The sequence below is a fragment of the Corvus kubaryi genome, unplaced genomic scaffold, assembly GCF_017639235.1.
Source record: "Corvus kubaryi isolate FWS band 111438036 unplaced genomic scaffold, C.kubaryi_AGA036_p1.0 37385, whole genome shotgun sequence".
In the NCBI taxonomy this organism is placed as follows: Eukaryota; Metazoa; Chordata; class Aves; order Passeriformes; family Corvidae; genus Corvus; species Corvus kubaryi.
In genome coordinates, this window is record NW_024581127.1 from 2,177,146 (window position 1) to 2,194,658 (window position 17,513).

The 17,513-nt window shown below is 41.9% G+C and overlaps 2 protein-coding genes across 9 annotated transcripts in view; one reads left to right on the forward strand and one right to left on the reverse strand.

Annotated features, from left to right (window-relative positions):
* Positions 1 to 4,227, forward strand: part of CSPP1 (centrosome and spindle pole associated protein 1) — a 61,823-nt gene extending 57,596 nt beyond the window's left edge. For 7 of the 8 annotated variants that reach the window (XM_042035749.1, XM_042035741.1, XM_042035745.1 and 4 more), the window contains one exon: positions 3,405 to 4,227. In XM_042035749.1, the coding sequence (XP_041891683.1) occupies positions 3,405 to 3,631 (227 nt within the window). In that variant the 3' untranslated portion in view covers positions 3,632 to 4,227. The other variant, XM_042035746.1, reaches the window with a different exon arrangement.
* A 3,122-nt stretch (positions 4,228 to 7,349) lies between these two features.
* Positions 7,350 to 17,513, reverse strand: part of ARFGEF1 (ADP ribosylation factor guanine nucleotide exchange factor 1) — an 87,173-nt gene continuing 77,009 nt past the window's right edge. Inside the window, exons 33-39 of the mRNA XM_042036416.1 lie at positions 15,468 to 15,537; positions 12,686 to 12,815; positions 11,743 to 11,882; positions 11,189 to 11,357; positions 10,556 to 10,694; positions 9,538 to 9,655; positions 7,350 to 8,798 (exon numbers count right to left, since the gene is read on the reverse strand). Of these exons, the coding sequence (XP_041892350.1) occupies positions 8,634 to 8,798; positions 9,538 to 9,655; positions 10,556 to 10,694; positions 11,189 to 11,357; positions 11,743 to 11,882; positions 12,686 to 12,815; positions 15,468 to 15,537 (931 nt within the window). The 3' untranslated portion in view covers positions 7,350 to 8,633. The remainder of the gene's footprint in view (positions 8,799 to 9,537; positions 9,656 to 10,555; positions 10,695 to 11,188; positions 11,358 to 11,742; positions 11,883 to 12,685; positions 12,816 to 15,467; positions 15,538 to 17,513) is intronic.

The following is a 17,513-nucleotide window of genomic DNA, read 5'->3' on the forward strand; positions in this document are numbered from 1 at the left end:
TCTTTCACTGCACACACACTTGAATTCATTCCATGTTTCTTACATCAGGCGCTGGGAGCTGTCTTGGAGCATCTCCAAATGCTGGCTGCCTGATCTAGACCCCTGTTGTGTGTGAAGTACCAGTCATGGCAACCATTAATGGCCTCTAATTTCTCACATGGATTGTGACCCAGTTCATACACTTTGTGCTAATGATTCTTTCATACAAGTCTGAATACAAGTCTGAAGTCTCCGTTTTTTTGGAGGTAGTTGCTATGCTGTCTAGGCAATTACAGTATCAGTATCCTTTTTATAAACTTAATGAGAGTACAGATGCTGGCAGTATTTTTGATTCTGTTGCTATGGGCACTCTTACAAGCACTTCATCCTTGTTTTTTTTTTTTTGTTTTAACCATCTCACTGTGGTTTTAAGTCACTAAAAAAAAACCCTACTCATACTATTTTCTTCTATAATCTAAATAAACTCTTTACTAATTTTACTCTACCCAGATATTTTTGCTATATGAACTACTTTTACTTCTGTATCCTTGTTTTATCTCACCTCTTTTAGAATTCCACCTATCATATGCACTACACTTTTTATTTTGCTTTCCTTCTGTTTGTCACAGTCGCCAGAGTTTCAGTCTTTAGATAAATATAATTTTGATCTGTGTGTATATACACACACACACACACATATATATATATTTATATTTATATTTATGTCTGTATGTAGCTTGTTCTCTGGAGCACATGGGGATCCATCACTCATGGTTAGCATTTGTGCCTCTTGGAAAGGGAGCAAGAGATCCTCTTGCTCAGCTGTGGTCGTTCAGGCTGCACTGCTGCCTGCCCTCCTGTTCTTGTGCTCAGGGATGTTACAGAAAAAATGAGTGAAGCCAAGTTTTTTTCAAAGAACCCTGGTGGCACCCTCTTGCTTTCTGAGCAGCCAGGACTGTAATTTCTCCTCTGCCCTCAAAGACACTGCTGAGAGAAAACAAATCTCTCAAATATATAACCAAGGAACCTGGTTATCTTCCCTTGAAATGACGAGAGATGGCAATTCACAGGCTTTGATAAATTCTAAGAGCTGATCCGGTTCAATAAGGAGGCTCTGTCTGCAGCAGTTCACTTTCTCCTGTGGGGCTGATGTGGGAATCCTAAAGGCGTCCTAGTATTGTTTTCTTAATTGGAAAATTAGAAAAAAGGAGCCAGGCTTTCTCCATTTTCACCATCCAGATGAATTCCTATCAGTGTAGACTTGGTGAATATTTGGGTGATGGAGTCTCTGCAAGCCTGAGATGCCTTCTCTGTCAGGCAAGGTATGTGTGTTCCTAAGGGCATAAACAAGAGCAGGCTCATATACAGAAGAGGGAATGCTCAGAGATTTGGGCACACAGGATGTGCTGCCATTGGTGTTTTGCAGGAATCCAGATACCATTCAATTTCCTAACCAGGATTTCATGCTAAGGAAAAGTTCTCCTTACACCCAGCCTCCACATGCAGACTGAATTATCAAGAGTCTTGATATGTGTCCCAATTAAGGACAGTTTTTTATGGCATGTGCAAAGTGTTGAAATTCACAATGAAGTTGTGCAGTGCAGCTGATCTGCTGTGCTTTCTAAAAGCAGCACCAAGTGAGTCTGATCCAGTGATGTGCACTGTGATCTTACCTCTGGTAGAAGAGTTGATCTTACCTCTGCCATCTTCAAAGATCTAAAGGCTTTGCTTTAAAGGCAGAAGTAGTTAAGTGTGGGGAAATGCAGCCCTCCGGCCTGGACATTCACTATTTGTCTCTAAACAACCTTATTTTTACTGTTGCTAAATATAATCTCTTAAAGCAGCAAAGAGAAAATTAATTTTGTTTAGGTATGACTTTTCCTGCTGTGGCTGTTAACCCCACTATAACCTATGTCCAAAAAACTGTGGGCTCCAACCCCCAGGAGAGTTCATCTGACCCAGGATTGAGGAGACAAAGAGGTTCACTCTGCCAGCTTCCGGCACAGGAGATGACAGGCCCTAGAGAGAGGGAGGTCTGCTCTCACTTCTAGTGTTACAGACAAGTTTTAACCAGACTGGGAAGGCTTGGAGGATGATCAGATCACTGTCTGTATTATGTGACAGAACTAGTGATTCGTGCCAAGTTCTTTCGGAACAAAAAGTATTTGGCATTTTGTTTTAGAACCTGCAATCCCACCTAACACACAAAGAGGAAAACGGAGCCCTTGCTCCCAGTGTATTTGGGGCTGTGCATTTTCTGTTCTTCCCTTCACCCCTGCACACCTGGCTGCTGCTCCTCCAGGCCTTGGGCTCTCACACCCATGGTCAGAACATCAACTTTCAGTTTTTAATGAGAATCGTCAGAGAACCTTTGGTTTAAGTTCTCATTTTTAAAAAGTCATCATTTTCCAGAATAAACCCCTGAAATCTGTAAAAATCATCCAAATACTTAAATTACATGATATTTATCAATTGCTTAGGTGAATTATTTTATCACTAAAGAATATACAATTCTGTTTTGCTTGAATTAGGATGTTTCTGCAAAAATGTTGATTTTTTTTCCTAATCCAGAGTCTTTAAATATTTTTCTGCCCACCCTAAATACCAAGAAACCAGAACCTCCTCATTGACGTGACTCAGTTTTAAGAGGAAAACATTGCAATTTTCAATCATTATAGCTAGAGGGGAATTGCACAATTTTGGTTTAAGTATGTAAAAAGTAAATGTTGTAAAGCCTGGAAATGAACAGCACAGAGGAACTTATACCTTTATACCCCTTCATTTATAGTAAAAATGTATGTTGTTTGATAATCCACACTAAGAACTACTTGTTTAAGGTATTATGTGTATGTACAAGTAATAGTAGAGGTAGAGAGTGATAATGACCCCAAGTTCAAAGGCAAGGCAGTTCTGGTTTTTATTTGCTGGGGTTTGTTTTGTAGCTGGAAGATCCCAACTTAGCCAGTTTCAGCATGAGACTGCATTGAGGTTTTGAGCTGTAGCTGGGCTGTGATGCACAGGCTCACCTGCATTTGCACTGTTAAACCAAGTTAAAACAATTCTTCCTCAGTAGGAGACTGTCTATACAAGTGTTCAGCCAGGCCCCTGTAATTGAATGGCTTTATTTTTACATGCATTTTAATGCATATATGCATGGCCAGATTTGACTAAATGGAAACTTTTTGGAAAGCAAGAACCCTCTGCTGAGTCCACCCACCTTTGCCTGTATCCTTATCCCTTGCTGAGCTGGTGGTGGGGAGCTGTTGGGGCCCAGTTCCCAGAACAGCAGCAACCGTGTACTCAGTAGAAACAAATGTCATTTAAAAGTGTAATTGATGCATTCACTGCAGCCAAGCCTGGCCAGTGCTGTGATGGGAAGAGCTTCTGTCCCCTCTCACAGGAGCGTTGCTCTCCTCCTCTCTCAGGTGATGACAGTTCCTTGGGGGACGTGGACGACCTTTTGAAGCGCCCTCAGTCCCACGCCGGCAGACGCTCCAGCTCCACTGACACCGAGGCCACAGAGCCCTGGCTGCGACCGGGAACGTCGGCCACGCTCCGGAGATTCCTGGTGGAGCAGCCGGGCTCAGCAAAGCTCTCCCCGGAGAACGCGCTCCCGCTGGGCTGGCAGGGCCTCTCCACCGCGCACGGCTGACACAGCCCAGGAACCGCCGCGGCCGAGGAGGCAGCGCCCAGCACCGCTGCACCTGCCAGAATCCTGCAGGGAGAGTTCTCCTCCGTGTACAGAGTGTGGAGCTGTGTGTGCAATTTAAAATAGCAATAATAAAGGATCAGACACTGCAGTGGAACGGAGATGTAGCACAGGGATGTTTTCTATTCCGTGACGTGGGAAATGGAGGAATAGCTTGGCCGCTTTTGCACTTTTTATACAACTTAAGTTTCAGCCTCAGAAACAGTGTGGTGTGTGTGTGAATTTGATATTAAATCAAAGATGTTTTTTAGCTTTATAGTCAAAGTCCAAAACTGTCTGGTATTAGCATAGCCCAACAGCAGAAGGGCATTAGGTTTTTATCCAAAGAGTGAATAACTTGAAGAAGGATACTTACTTTTCATACAGGATAAATGCTATCCTGCATGAAAAGTGCAGCTAACACTTTCATGGGGAAAGAAATTACTATTAGCAATGTGTCTTACATTCCCTAACTTGTCATGTGATGAAAATACAGATATTGTTGCATATATTTATGTTTCTGATTGAAGAGTTAATAAAGCATTTTGTTACTAAAATTATTTTTGTTACAAAAACTGTGAAAGCCGACTTCAATTTTCTTATTATTTGCTTCAGCTTTCATTTACTCATGAACAAACTGTTAAGGCTGTCTGCAAAGAAACAAAAACACATGGAAAATCTGTTGATTAAGAGTACAGAGCTTTAGCAAGGACATGTAGATGGAAGCAAGATTTTAGGAGTGCAGTGAACTAGATGACCAAGGTGAAGCAGGGTAATGCCACAGCTTTCCTCTTGGTTAGGAAATTCCCACCCAGAGGCCTAAACATGATCAACAGAGGAAAAAAAAGATCCCAACAAACTACCGATGAAAAGAAGAAGTTTTTAACAAAGGTCTTTTATTTTTACTAAAATGCCATCTTCAAGCTTTTGTAAGCATGGTTGAAGGCTACAGGAGTTCCATGATGACGGCAGGCAATGTTTGCTGACAGATGCACTTCAAACCTGGGTGGTGTTCAGCTTCTTCATGGGCTTAGCACATTCCTATCCAGAGAGGATTTGCCAAATCAGGATAATTCTTGCCCTGAATTTCTGGCTCAGCAGTGAGAAGGCTCATGTTCATCAGCGTGGCTGTGACAGTGGTGGCCACTCAAGCAGGGGCAGTGGTGTAATCCCCAGCCTGGGCTGGAGCAGGTACTGCAGCCTGCATGGCTGCTTCAGTCTGGATTTACCAGAGGCAGCGGAAATAATTTTAAGCAGCTGAGATGAAAATGCTTTATAGTAATACACTTACCACCCTCTCACACCAAATCCCACCTTACGTCTTTTATGCTTTTGTCACCTGCCCTGATGGCTCTCTCCAGTTACTTCACAAGTTGAACTTTGTAACATGCTCACTGCCCTAACTCCAGGCTAGAGGCAGAATTTCTCTTCTTCCTCATCTAGTTCCCTACCGAATTTTAATTATTCTTTATTTCTTTAATTTTAGTCAGCATTTTACCCCTGGCAGAATCATGAAGTGTTGCCCTAAAAAGCCACCCTCATTTCACTGCAGTAAGTTTTGTAAATGCCACAGACCACCACAGGCTGGCATTCTGTTCTCTCATGTTTATCCAGTTGTTTTCAATGTTAAGTTTTAAATCTCTTTTTGTTAAAAATAAACGGGTGAAATGTTGGGGTCCCTCCCCCTGCCATGGAGCCCTGGGAGGGGTGCCCTGAGGGGACACACGGGGTTTCCCTGCCCCTGCTCAGCCTCGTCCCCATTGGTTGGTTTGTGTCCCCTGCGCGGGCAGAAGGACCCTCGGGTCCCGTGATTGCCTCAGTTCCTCGGCAGAGCCCCGGCCATGCGGCTGGGGAAATAAACATCTCTCTGAAACATCTATCAAGAATCAGTCCATAGGTATTTCTTTCCACGGGCCTCGTTGTTTGATACGCGTGTTGCAACATCCCCACTGTAACAGCATTCCTTTACTCCAGCTCATGGCCAGGCACAGCCCCTCTGTGCTGTGGCCAGCAACCACTGAAATGACTTTAACCTCACTGCTCAGCAGCCCTTAGCACCACGAATTCCACTCTTCCCGACAGCCACCCTCCCTTGGGCCCTGAGGCTTCCCTTTCCAGATGTTTCCTTCAGCTTTCTCTGCGTCTCCGAAGTTCAGCTTTTGGCAGGGCCCTTCTGCCTTTTAAAAACTTATCATGACAGCCTCACCTGCAAAATAAATATATCTGCAGTCCACAGCCCTGATGGATACTGAGATTTACTAAAACAGAACCTACTCCCTGCCCCTGACCCCCGATTCTTGATAATTATCACAAATGTGAATGTTAAGAGAGCTGCACGTTGAGTAAGATGCCCAGAGTACACCTGGTGCTGCTCTGCCATTGCAAGAATCAAAGAGATGCACAGAAAAGAGTTATGATGACACTGAAGTTCAGTTCCCAATGAATCAAAATTTAACAGCTATTGGGCCTTTTCCACATAAGCAATAAATAAGACATGAGAAGGCCAGGCTATAGAAGAAAAACGTCATTACTAAAGGGGAGTACACAGTAAGACAATGAAGCAGTGAGGTTTAAAACCAAAAAGTGCCCCACCACCCCAACTGCCCAAGTTTTTAGATAATTCATTGTACTCACTGTTCTATCCTGAACACAGATGATTAGAAAGCAAGTGGGCAGACACAAGGAACAGTGGCTGTTTAAATAGTGCTCAGGGCAGCAGTGTCAGGAACACCCTGGTAATGGTCTCAGAACAGTTTGCTAAAGTCATGGGGGAAGAGAATGACAATGAATAGGGATGCAATACATTATACTCTAAAAATTATTACTGATCACTGTCAAACAAAGAAAGACCTCAGATCTGGCCTAGCACAGCAGTTTAAGATTTAAACACAGCACAACAAACTGAAGAAGTAAAATACAGCCCAAGAGGAAAGGCTACAATTAATTCAAATAACCTCAGTTCTCCCCCTTCCGACACTGGTAATTGCTATTTGGTTTTGCTCCACCCCAATTAACTCTGTGAGCAAACTCTGAATCACAGGTCACAGCATTTTAATTCCCTTTTCTGGCTTTTCCATAGCTATTTAATTGAACTGCTTACACTTATTTCTGGAGCCTGCTGTGAATGTCTATGGCAGATTCATTGCCCTGTAAGAGAGAGCAGTGTCCTTCACACACCTTCTTGGTCTTCACACTGCTCTCCTGTACCAGTCAGGAGCTTTGTGGGAACACACTGAAGTACAATCCAATTCCACTTTTACTTACAAAATCGAAGACACTGGCACAGCTGAGCTTGCTGATGTGCTCCAAGTCAGCAGAACTGCAATCTCAGCCCTTCCCTTCCCCCCTTCTCCATCAGATGTTTGGTGTTTATATTTTAATCCCCAGAGAGCAAAGTGCAGTACTTGAGTTTCTATCTGTGCAGCACTACAGGGTTCATCTGCCCACTTCATGCAGTGCTTTTATTCTCCTCCAGCCCTGCCCACCTTTTTTTTAAATTTACCATTCTTTTTCCCTCTGTATTTGTCTCTAAAAGTGAGAAGACACATCCCAGTCAACCAAAGGGCATCCACCTTTCTGCTCCCGAGGTCTGGGGTTTGCTCCTTTGAAACAAAAGCGTGAGAGGCAAAGCAAACTGTAAAACAAGTAGCTGTGGATTAGACTGGTTTTGATTGCACTGATGAAAGAGTTCAAAAACTTTATTGACCTATAACCTGATTAGAATATGCCAGATGAGAACCAAATATTGTACAGAAAGTTGTACAGAATTTTTTTACATAGAAAACTTTACATATCTGTACCATATACATTTTGTCCATCTGAAAAAAATTTCTACATCCATTGTAATACAGAATGCTTGACAATCTCGTCTGTTAACCATCAGAGCACAATTCACAGTATGAATACATTTCCAATAAATTTAACCATCCCCAAACCATGCCAGATTTGTTACTTGAATATATCCAACATTAAATTCTGTACATAAGAGTGAAATCTACATCAAACAAAAAACATCTGACAGCAGACACAACCTAGACTTGTTTGCAGTGATTCAAGTTCCAGTCCTTGAAGGATCATCATTTCAATGGCTCGTTATATTTAAAAGCCCTAAAACAAGTATATTACAGGTAGTTATGTCAGTCGTGATATTTCTACCGCTGTTCTTGACAAAAGTCAGCAACAATAACTTCTGGGCTACAATGAAACAAAACAAAACGAACAAAGAAAAAAAAAAAGAAAAAAAAAAAGAAAAAAAAAATCACAACCCAAAAAAAGAACCCCAAACTTCTAGTGCATTTGGTAAACAAGGAAGAGTTATGGGCTTTCAACAAATCAGTAATACAGAAATAAAATAATTCAGGAAGAACTGTATAGTGTTAAAGAGTTTATATTACAGACCTGCATCTCTGTACATTTTCACAGAAGGATGATTACCAATGTCTCAGACAGCCTGAGTGTGCAAAAAACTTAGAATATCAGACATAGTTGCTAAATATTTTTTTCCATGAACAATAATCTCCATTTTCTTTTCACTATAAACATTTTATCCTTCAAAATACAGCTCTCCTGAGTTGTACTTCTCGCAGAAGCTCAAACCTTTACATATATATGTTTCTTTGGGTACATTTTACTTTCACACCCGCCATAAACATCTGTTGCTATACTGCTGTCTAGGACAGTAAAGGACACTGCAGCCCGTGCTGACAAGGGGACCGTGCTAAAAACTGGCTCTGTGCTCAGCACGAGCCAGGCAAGAGAAACCGACGAGAGAGAATCCGCCAGGAAAGAGAGGGACTGGAGTGTTGCAAGCCTTAATTACAGTGTAAGCGTCTGTACCGTTAACCCTTGGATACACGTGGCCAGAGAAAGAAATCATTTATATGGATATCCAGACAGAATGGCCCAGCTACCTGGTCCTTTTATTTAGCTGAGGAATATAAACCTTGAAACACAGCGTCACTATCTGCTAATGCTTGCTTATTCCAGACTCTTGTTCTGGTGGTTGGGATATTTGGAAAACCACACCAATCCGCAGGAAAAACCTTCGCAAAACAGCTCGAAGCTCAGGGATAAGGTCAAACTGCATGATTTCACACAACAAAGGATAGTAGAACGAGGCATGGGCCTTGAACTGAGGAGAAAACAAACAAGAAATTACTCTATTACACATCAGTACACCTCAGAAAGCACACTGCAAAATATGAATATTAAATGCTCTACCAAATGAGGGTGAGAAACCCACAAAGTAACAAGCAGAAGCATCTTTACAACTGAAGTTAGCAGTGCTAGAGTAAGGCTAAGACAGCTGTGATATACTCTGACAGATGCTCACCAGCTACACAAAGCTCTTTACTAATGCTTATTCCCCAAGAGGAAATATTTTTCTATTATGAGTTTTTTCTTGCAGTTGGCCTTTTTCACTTAATTATTTCAGCCAAGTTTTCTTAGAAACAGAGGGAGATCTAAACAGGGATTTATTTACTGCAGAATTGCTTTGGAGAAGGTCAAGGTGTACATGTACCCGCAGCACTGGAGGCAGAAACAAGAGTTAATTCTTTGAATAAAATATCATCACTAATTCCCTTCCTCAGCAGGAGAGGGGTGAAAACAACACACACTTCTAAAGGATTCCAGCATCTTTAAACTTCTCCGACACGTTTTATTTTATCACTCACTGCACCTTCACACTGAATTATTAGTGTCAGTAGCTGTCAAGTGCAGTTTGAACGTACATTCCCTCAACACAAGGAGCGTCTACAGAGCAGCAGGAGCTTTTAAAGTCGAGTCTGTAACTGTGTGTGACAAACCAGTCTGGAACTCCTTCTTACCTGTACATGTCATCTGAAACATCCTTCCAAATAGTTACTTACCCTCTCATCACTTATCTTCAGGACTTTAGTCAAAAATAAGAGTAAAAGGTTAGTCCAGGCTTCCCGATGACTTTCTGATGTAAGAGTGAGGAAGTAGCTCAGAGCCTCGCTGCAGACACTGGAGACAAATGACACAAAAAAATAGCAACTCACATTTATTTCTGAGCTCTTCTGAAGAGAGGGAGCTTTGGCTTTGCAACCTCTGGCAGTCTAGAGCCCTAGTGTAGAACAGCATTGTTTTATGAAAGCTGCTCTAAGATTAATGACAGAAAGCAGTGACTTTGTTAAACCCAAAGTCCCAGGACTTCAGTAATAAATAAGCTGAAAAAATGTGATTATGCTGTTTGTGCATGTATTTGAAATGTATCGAGTGCTCTGTGAGAGGTATGTGACAAAATGCTATGTGCACTTTAGGAACATCTCATGTTGATGGAACCAGGCAGTTTTCAGCTCTGCTTCCTGGTCTGTGAACCTTAAAGCCCCAGCCTTAAGTGTTGCTGTTGTGGTTTTAAGCCCTCTCTTATTCCAAGAGTTGCTTGAAAAACTTTGTAAACAAAAACCATTCAGATGAATAACCACAGAGCCAAAAGCCTCTGTATCCTCACAAGGCTGCTCAAGCCCAGTGTCCATTTCTGCAGATGAGAACAAACAGTGCCAGCTCCACTGCAGTTTCACTGAGGCTAGTGAAAGAAAAAACAGGGTTTAGGTGATAGTTGCTTTCCTTTTTAAAGAGGAGCTATAACAAGCCTCCACCTATCCAGATGATACAAAAAAAGGTGACAAAACCTTTGTTCTCTCTGCAAAACATGTAATGAGAACAAAAAGGAGAGACAGCATCAGTAGCTGGAGGCAGAGCACTCCCCACAGAACATAAAACTCTTAATATTAGCTGCGACCGCCATCACACACATTAGCTCTAGAAGTTCACTGCAAACAGAGAAGGTATATCCTTCCAAATAAAAACCCCCTTCTTTAACATCAGAAATAACATGAACAGGTTCAGCTCCATGGACCTTACTTCAGCAGCCTTTGCTGGACCTCCTCCCAGGCATTGGTGCGGCTCTCGTCCATGTACATGCGGAACAGGATGCGCAGCCCGCAGGCCAGGCTGCTCGTCTCCTGCTTCAGCAGGTTGGGCTTTGATTTGCCTTTGAAACCTACAGGAATTCCAAGTTTCCATTCAGATTTTTCTTTCAACTGACATTCTTTCTTACAGTCCCCCACTTCTCTTTCTAAGCATCTTCTGCACACAGACAGAAGAACCACCTCAGTAATTAATTTCTCGTAACATTTAGTACAATGGAGCATTGCTAAAATTAATCTATTTATATGTGCCATGATTGTGTTTGGCACCCATTTTTAATCTCAGCTTCCAGGTAGCTGTGAAACCTGTGTTTGTGCCTGCAGCTTTCAAGCATGGGACTCACACCTACAGCCAAGAATCAGCTTGGCAGCTGTACCTCAGTTAAACCTTAAATTTTAGGAAACCAGACGTATTTGCAACTGCACAGATGACATCCCCTCCCTTTAGGAATCCTGCAGTTATAAAGCTAAAGCTTCAACTTTTACATTCAGCATCAAAATACTTTTGACCTATTTTTGGGTCAATTCACACCGTCACAAAAGTATTTCTCCAAGGGGACTGACTCACCTGCTTTCCAGAGAGCAGTTCTTTGTTCATTGTTTGAATTAAATGCTTTAGCAAATCTGTGAGATTCCAGCAGACAATCGAGAAGTTTGAAAAGCTGCTGTGATGTTAGAAAACGATACATCCCTTGATCCTGTGTATCCACATGGACATCAAAGTCTACTGCATCTCTCTATTAAAAAAAAAAAGGAAAAGAAAAAAAAAAATATTTGAAGTAAAAATTCACAACTGTCTTCAGCAAACTCCTGTGATAACTCCATCCTAACCTGTTTACATCTGTACTTGTACTTAAACTTAACACTGTAGTAAAGGTTATATCCATATCCCAGTTACATAAATCCCTTTGAGCAATACATGTTTTAATCTCCACAGTGCTGCCCTGGCACAGCAAATGCAATTTAATGGAAGTTGTAAAAGATCTCAACAGTCCAATGGAAATTCTCAAACCTATGTAAAAATTGTAAATTAGCAGATGTTATGGGAGTTTAAGAAACTTTATCTTAAAAACTTTGGAAGAAAAGGTGTTAAAAAGAGAGATATCTATCAGTTCAACTTACTTGTGCTGCTGCTAGATTCTCTGCATCCTCTTTTTTGCTAGTTGCTGGGAAGAACACAATGTTGTCGATCGTCTGAATGAGTTCCAGCTGTACAACACACTTGATCAAAAGAGCAGCAAATAACTTCTGTTCTGGAAATTCTTTAAAGGAAAGAAAATTACTTGTTAACTAAAGAACTTTTCTGAGCTATTTTGAGGGCAAGTTGAAGAACAGTTTAACTTCAAGCACATGTGTAAACCAAAGCTGGAATCCACCTGTCTGAATTACTAACACCAGGACAGATCACCACGTTACCAACTGGAACATCGTAAAAAACTGTTTCCGGAAGTTGTCTGTGATACATTGGATCAACCTGGTTCAATGTTACCTAGAAATCACCAAAATGAGTGACTTGGACCTTCAGTGCAATAGCAAGAGGCAGAGGCTGAGGCTGTTCCCAGGCAGGAGGTTTAGCACAGCAGTGGCCTCATTGCTTGTCTGCAGCTGTGGCAAGTGCTGATGTCACCACATGACCATTTTAAGCACCAACACATAACTGCACAAGGCTCTTAAATAAGGGTTTGATATACTCTCTTCAAATCACAGACAGAATTCTTTTTCAGCTACTGCTTCTGTTGCATTTTGCACTGAAAAATCTCTGCTCCTAAGGAAAAAAAAATACACAGCACTGTAAGGAGACTACTATTTTTAATATTTTGCTTTGGGTAAAAAGCCTAGAAGCTTGCAGTTGAAATCTTTGATTTTTAAAACACAACCCAAAAATGTGGACCCACAGGAGCCCAAGAGAATTCTGTCATACTGCATGAAGACAAAAAGTTTAAAAATGTGATCTTTTCACATCATGTTTCTGAAGTCATAGCTGGGGCTATAACTAATATATCAAACATCTACTAAATACTACTCTTAAGAGATATCAAATGCCAAATCACTGCAGAGCACGCACTTGCTGCTGGCCTGGCTTTACTCGTTTCTTCAGCTACTGTGGCCCCTGTGCTGGGTTGATACGGGCGTCCATCTGAAGATCGAGGCTGAATGGAATCATGGATATCTACTGACTTCTGGGAGATTGTATCCTAAAAAGAAAGCAAAAAAAATTAAGTAATTAACTTATAGAAAACTTCTGCAACCTAACTGATAATAGTGCTGGGATCTTCAGAGCTCAAGACATTTGCTGTTTCAACACTGCACTTTCATTCACATCTATTCATATTTGCTATGAGCATTCATGAAAAATGTACCAAACAGATGAGCTACTAAGAAACAACTGAAAATTTATCAAGTAACAAATACTTAAGTACACAGAAAAGTAGATGAGTAGCATTTTTCAGATAGGTTTTTGAATGCCCTCCAAGCACTTCTTCTGTCAGCCAAGAGTTACTATGGCTTTTATCAGATCAAGAGTAGGAGGTTTGCTGCAAGGTTCCTGTAAAGAACATCTCAGCTTCTCATATCACTAGATAACCAAGGATTTCATCTCTATTAAGTAAAAATATATAGTTTAATAAGTATAATGTCTATAGATACCAAAACGCTCCATCATATTTGAGCTACGTAAAGAAAAATGAGATGAAAATATCCAAAGCCTGCAAAGATTCTATCCTACTAAATGAGAAAGCCAAAATATTTTTCCTTTAGTATAATTTATTATGCAAGTTCTGTTAATTTTGAAGTTGCAAAGTATTTTTTATACTGAAGACAAAAACAGTTTTTAAAAACATTCATGTTAAACTACTTCAAAGGGAAAAGATCTTTCAATTTACTCAAGACTTTGAATTTATTTGCCATTTATGCATGCTATTATATTTGACATAAATGGATAAAAAATATAGCCTATATATATAAATGAGTCATAATACAGCATGAAAGTATAACATCCATATAATGAGAACTAGCCATCACAAACATTTACTTTCTGTTTTAACTGAATGTACTGGTTTGGCACGGCCTGGTTTTAGGTAGCAGGGGAGCCACAAAGATGGCTCCTGTGAGGAAGCTGCTGGAAGCTTCCCACCATGTCCAGCAGAGCCAATGGCTGATGGCTCTGAAGATGGACATGCTGCTGTCCAAAACTGGGCCAATGAGAGAGGTTGGTAACGCCTCTGTGATGACATATTTAAGAAGAAAATCAAAACAAAGTCACAAGATTTTGGATTCTAGTCAGAGAAGAGGAGGAGGTGAGAACATGTGAGGGAAAACAACATGGCGACACCAAGGTCGGGGAGAAGGAGGGGGAGGAGGTGCTCCACGTTCCAGAGCTGAGATGCCTCTGCAGGCCGTGGTGAGGACCATGGTGAAGCAGCTGTGCCCCTGCAGCCCATGGATCCACGGGGGATGCAGAGATCCACTTGCAGCCCATGGGGGAGGTGCCTGTGCTGGAGAGGGTGGATGCCTGGAGGAGGCTGTGATCCAGTGGGAGACCTGGTGGAGAGAGAGGGCCCTGCTTCCAGGCTGGAGCAGCCTGTCCTTGGAGGGCTGCACCCCGTGGAAAGAGAAACCCACATTGCAGCAGTTTTGGGAGGGCTGTGTGCCCGTGGGAGGGGCTCACGCTGCAGCAGGGGCGGTGGGGCTGCTGCTCCTGAGAGCGGGCCCACGGCGGGGAAGTTCAGGAGAACTGTCTCCCCTGGGAGGGACCCACGGCCTCACAGGGGAAGACTCCTCTCCTGGAGCAGCAGAAGGAAATCTCGGTGATGGACTGACCAAACCCCCCTGCCCTGTCCGTGGGAAGGGGGGAGGCGCTGAGGGGGGGAAGGTGTTCTAAGGGCTTATTTTACTTCTCATTATCCCCCTCTGATTCTGTTAGTAATAAATTCACTTCGCAACTGAAGTTGAGCTTGTTTCCCCCTTGAAGTGTTCTCCCAGTCCTTATCTCACTCATGGAGCCTTCGTTAATTTTTTTTCCTTTTCCCTCCTCTGCCCAGCTGTGGCAGGGGAGGGCGAGCGAGCGGCTCTCGTGGGTGCCTGGCGTTGGGCCAGTGTCAAACCACGACACTGAATCATGTTCACACTCCATAAAGATAAATGGAGGGAGTCGGTCTCTCTTAGTAAAGCTCATTTGGGACCATTATCCTTGAGCAACTGTTATCAACTGCCTTCACTAATCTATAAAGAACTTCATGCAGCAATCTTGTGAGAATGTCCAAAAGTTAAACTCATTCTCATCAGTAGCAAAGTAGCTACAGGACTGTCACTTGCAGGCAAATCCAGACTTCACATCAGTTTATGCAATCAATGCTAAGAAATCTGATGGTTATATCCATTTTCTATCTTAAATAGATATTTAAGATATTACAAGAGAAAATTTGGAGGGGAAAAAAAAAAGAAAAAGTCAATCTAACTGTCAATCTATCCCTCTTTAGCAGTTTCTCTTCTTGCCAGTACATCAAAATGAAAGAAAAACCATGACCCAAACCAGAAAACAACTCAAACTCAAATACAGTATTAGAGAAACCTACCAATCACAGGGCATTACTTAAAACAAACACAGGTAACTACCTACAGCCAATTTCTGGAAGTCAACTTTGCTGCAAACAAATACGTACTTCTGTATCAGTTAATTCCTTGCCATTTTTAAACATTAAATAGCACTTGAGCTGGAAAAAAAAATCATGTAAATCAAAACTGAAAAATGTATTTAAACCAAGTATACTTTTCACCTATTCTACATCACAACACATTTGGACTGAGCTCTTGCAATCTTAAATTATTTTTTTATTTCAGCAGCTTACCAGTTTTTCTTTTGCATCAGAGGGAGAGCCAGAGCAAAACTCCCCACCAACTGGTCGCCAAGTCAGCAGCCTTGAAAACACAAAACCAATCCCAAATTTACTAAGTTTGAAATATAAATCAGAACCAGCACTCTAAAGAGTCCCCTTCAACATGGTGTGGATTTTTTGCATTAACTTCAATTCTAAGTACATTTTATTCTTTCACACATATTTAAACATGTAAGTACTGTGTTTTTTGAACTTCAACATTTCTGCCAACTACCTTGGATGGACAAGTGGACTGTGCAGAGGTGGATTAATTTTTCTCAGAAATACTGGATTTGTTTTAAGGCAGTGCTTTAGTGCCATTGGTGGGCCTCTTCTCCCACACTGCCTCATCTAGAATAAGGAATGAATCTACTCCAGAACAAATCACATGAACATTTGGAGATGTTTTGCATTCTCTCTCTGGGGTATGTTCCAGCATTATGTTTCTATTTCCACTTAAGATTCACCACTTCCACTCAGGATTCATTGCTGTTATGAGGTATCAAGTTGCTGGCAATACTTCTGACCTCTTCCCTGCTGATTTCCTACAGAGCACTGCTGTCTTGAGGATCTTTACCTTAGCACTAAAAAATTTCTACACTAATTGTAACTTACTGAAACTGTCTGTGCCTGCCAAGAATTGAGGGAAACTGGCTTAAATAACGTAAATTGTCCGATCACTTCTTGTTCTATCCAGTCTACTGCTACAAAGTAAGATTGAAGTTACTTGTCATTGTCATGATCTCAAACTCTTTAGTCTCAATCTGTGTGAGGTAACACATATTGGACATTTATGTCTGCATATCCTAAGGGAGAGCTTTCCCCAACAAGCTAAGCATCGTAAATGAATACACCACTGATCTCCAGAAAACTAAATACTGGATAACTAAAAAAACAAATTGGAGATAAGAAAAGATAAAGTCTTGAGGCATGTAATACGACAAATAAAGCAGAACAGAGAACTGAATTGATTCTTGAAAGCTGCAAGGACACAAATTGAGGTATTAGAATTATGAGCCATTATGAACCAGTAGAGGCCAGACCATCATAATTTGTGCAAGGAACCAATTCTAACTCTTGAAATTTTGGAGGACTAGAGGGCATTCACACTGTACTTCTGAGCACCATAAAGCCAAGATTTGCTCTCAGGAAGCTTCAGAAAATTTAAACTAACAAAAATTAGAATAGAAATTAAACTAAAAGAAAAATTGAAGAAACTATTAAACTAACAAACGAGGGGCTAGACAAGCAAACAGTGAGATGGACTGAAAACTGACTGAAGAGTCAAGCCAAGAGAATGGTGATTAGGTGCACAGAATCTAGTTGGAGGCCTGTATCTAGTGGTACACACCACGGGTCAATACTGGGTCCCATTCTGTCCTGTATCTTAATCATCTGGGTGATAGGGCAGAGCAGACTCTCAGAAAGTTGGATGACAAAAGTAGGAGGAGTGGCTGATACACCAGGGGGTCATGCTGCTATCCAGAGGGACCTCCACAGGCTGGAGAAATGGGCTGATGGGAACCTTGTGCAATTCAGTGAGGGGAAGAACAAAGTGCCTCACCTGGGGAGGAACAAGCCCACACCCCAGGATGTACTGGGGGCTGTCTAGCTGGAAGGCAGCTTGGCCCCCAGAGAAGGCCCTGGGGATCCTGGTAGACAACAGGCTGGACAGGAGTGAGCAGGGTGCCCTTGCTGCAGAAAAAGCAAACGTTACCGTGGGCTGTGTGAGGAGAGCTGCCAGCAGGTGGGAAGGGGATCCTGCCCCTCTGCTCAGCACAGTGGCCAGTCCTGGGCGCTCCAGTATGAGAGACATGGACCTACTGGAGAAAGCTCAGCGAAAGCCACAAAGGTGACGAAGCAACTAGAGCATCTCTCCTATGAGAAGAGTCTGAGACAATGGGGATTGTCCAGCCTGGAGAAGAAAAGGCTCAGCACATCTCATCAACATGCTATAAATATCTGAAATGTGGGTGCAAAGAGAACAGAGCCAGGCTTTTTTCTAGTGATTCACAATGC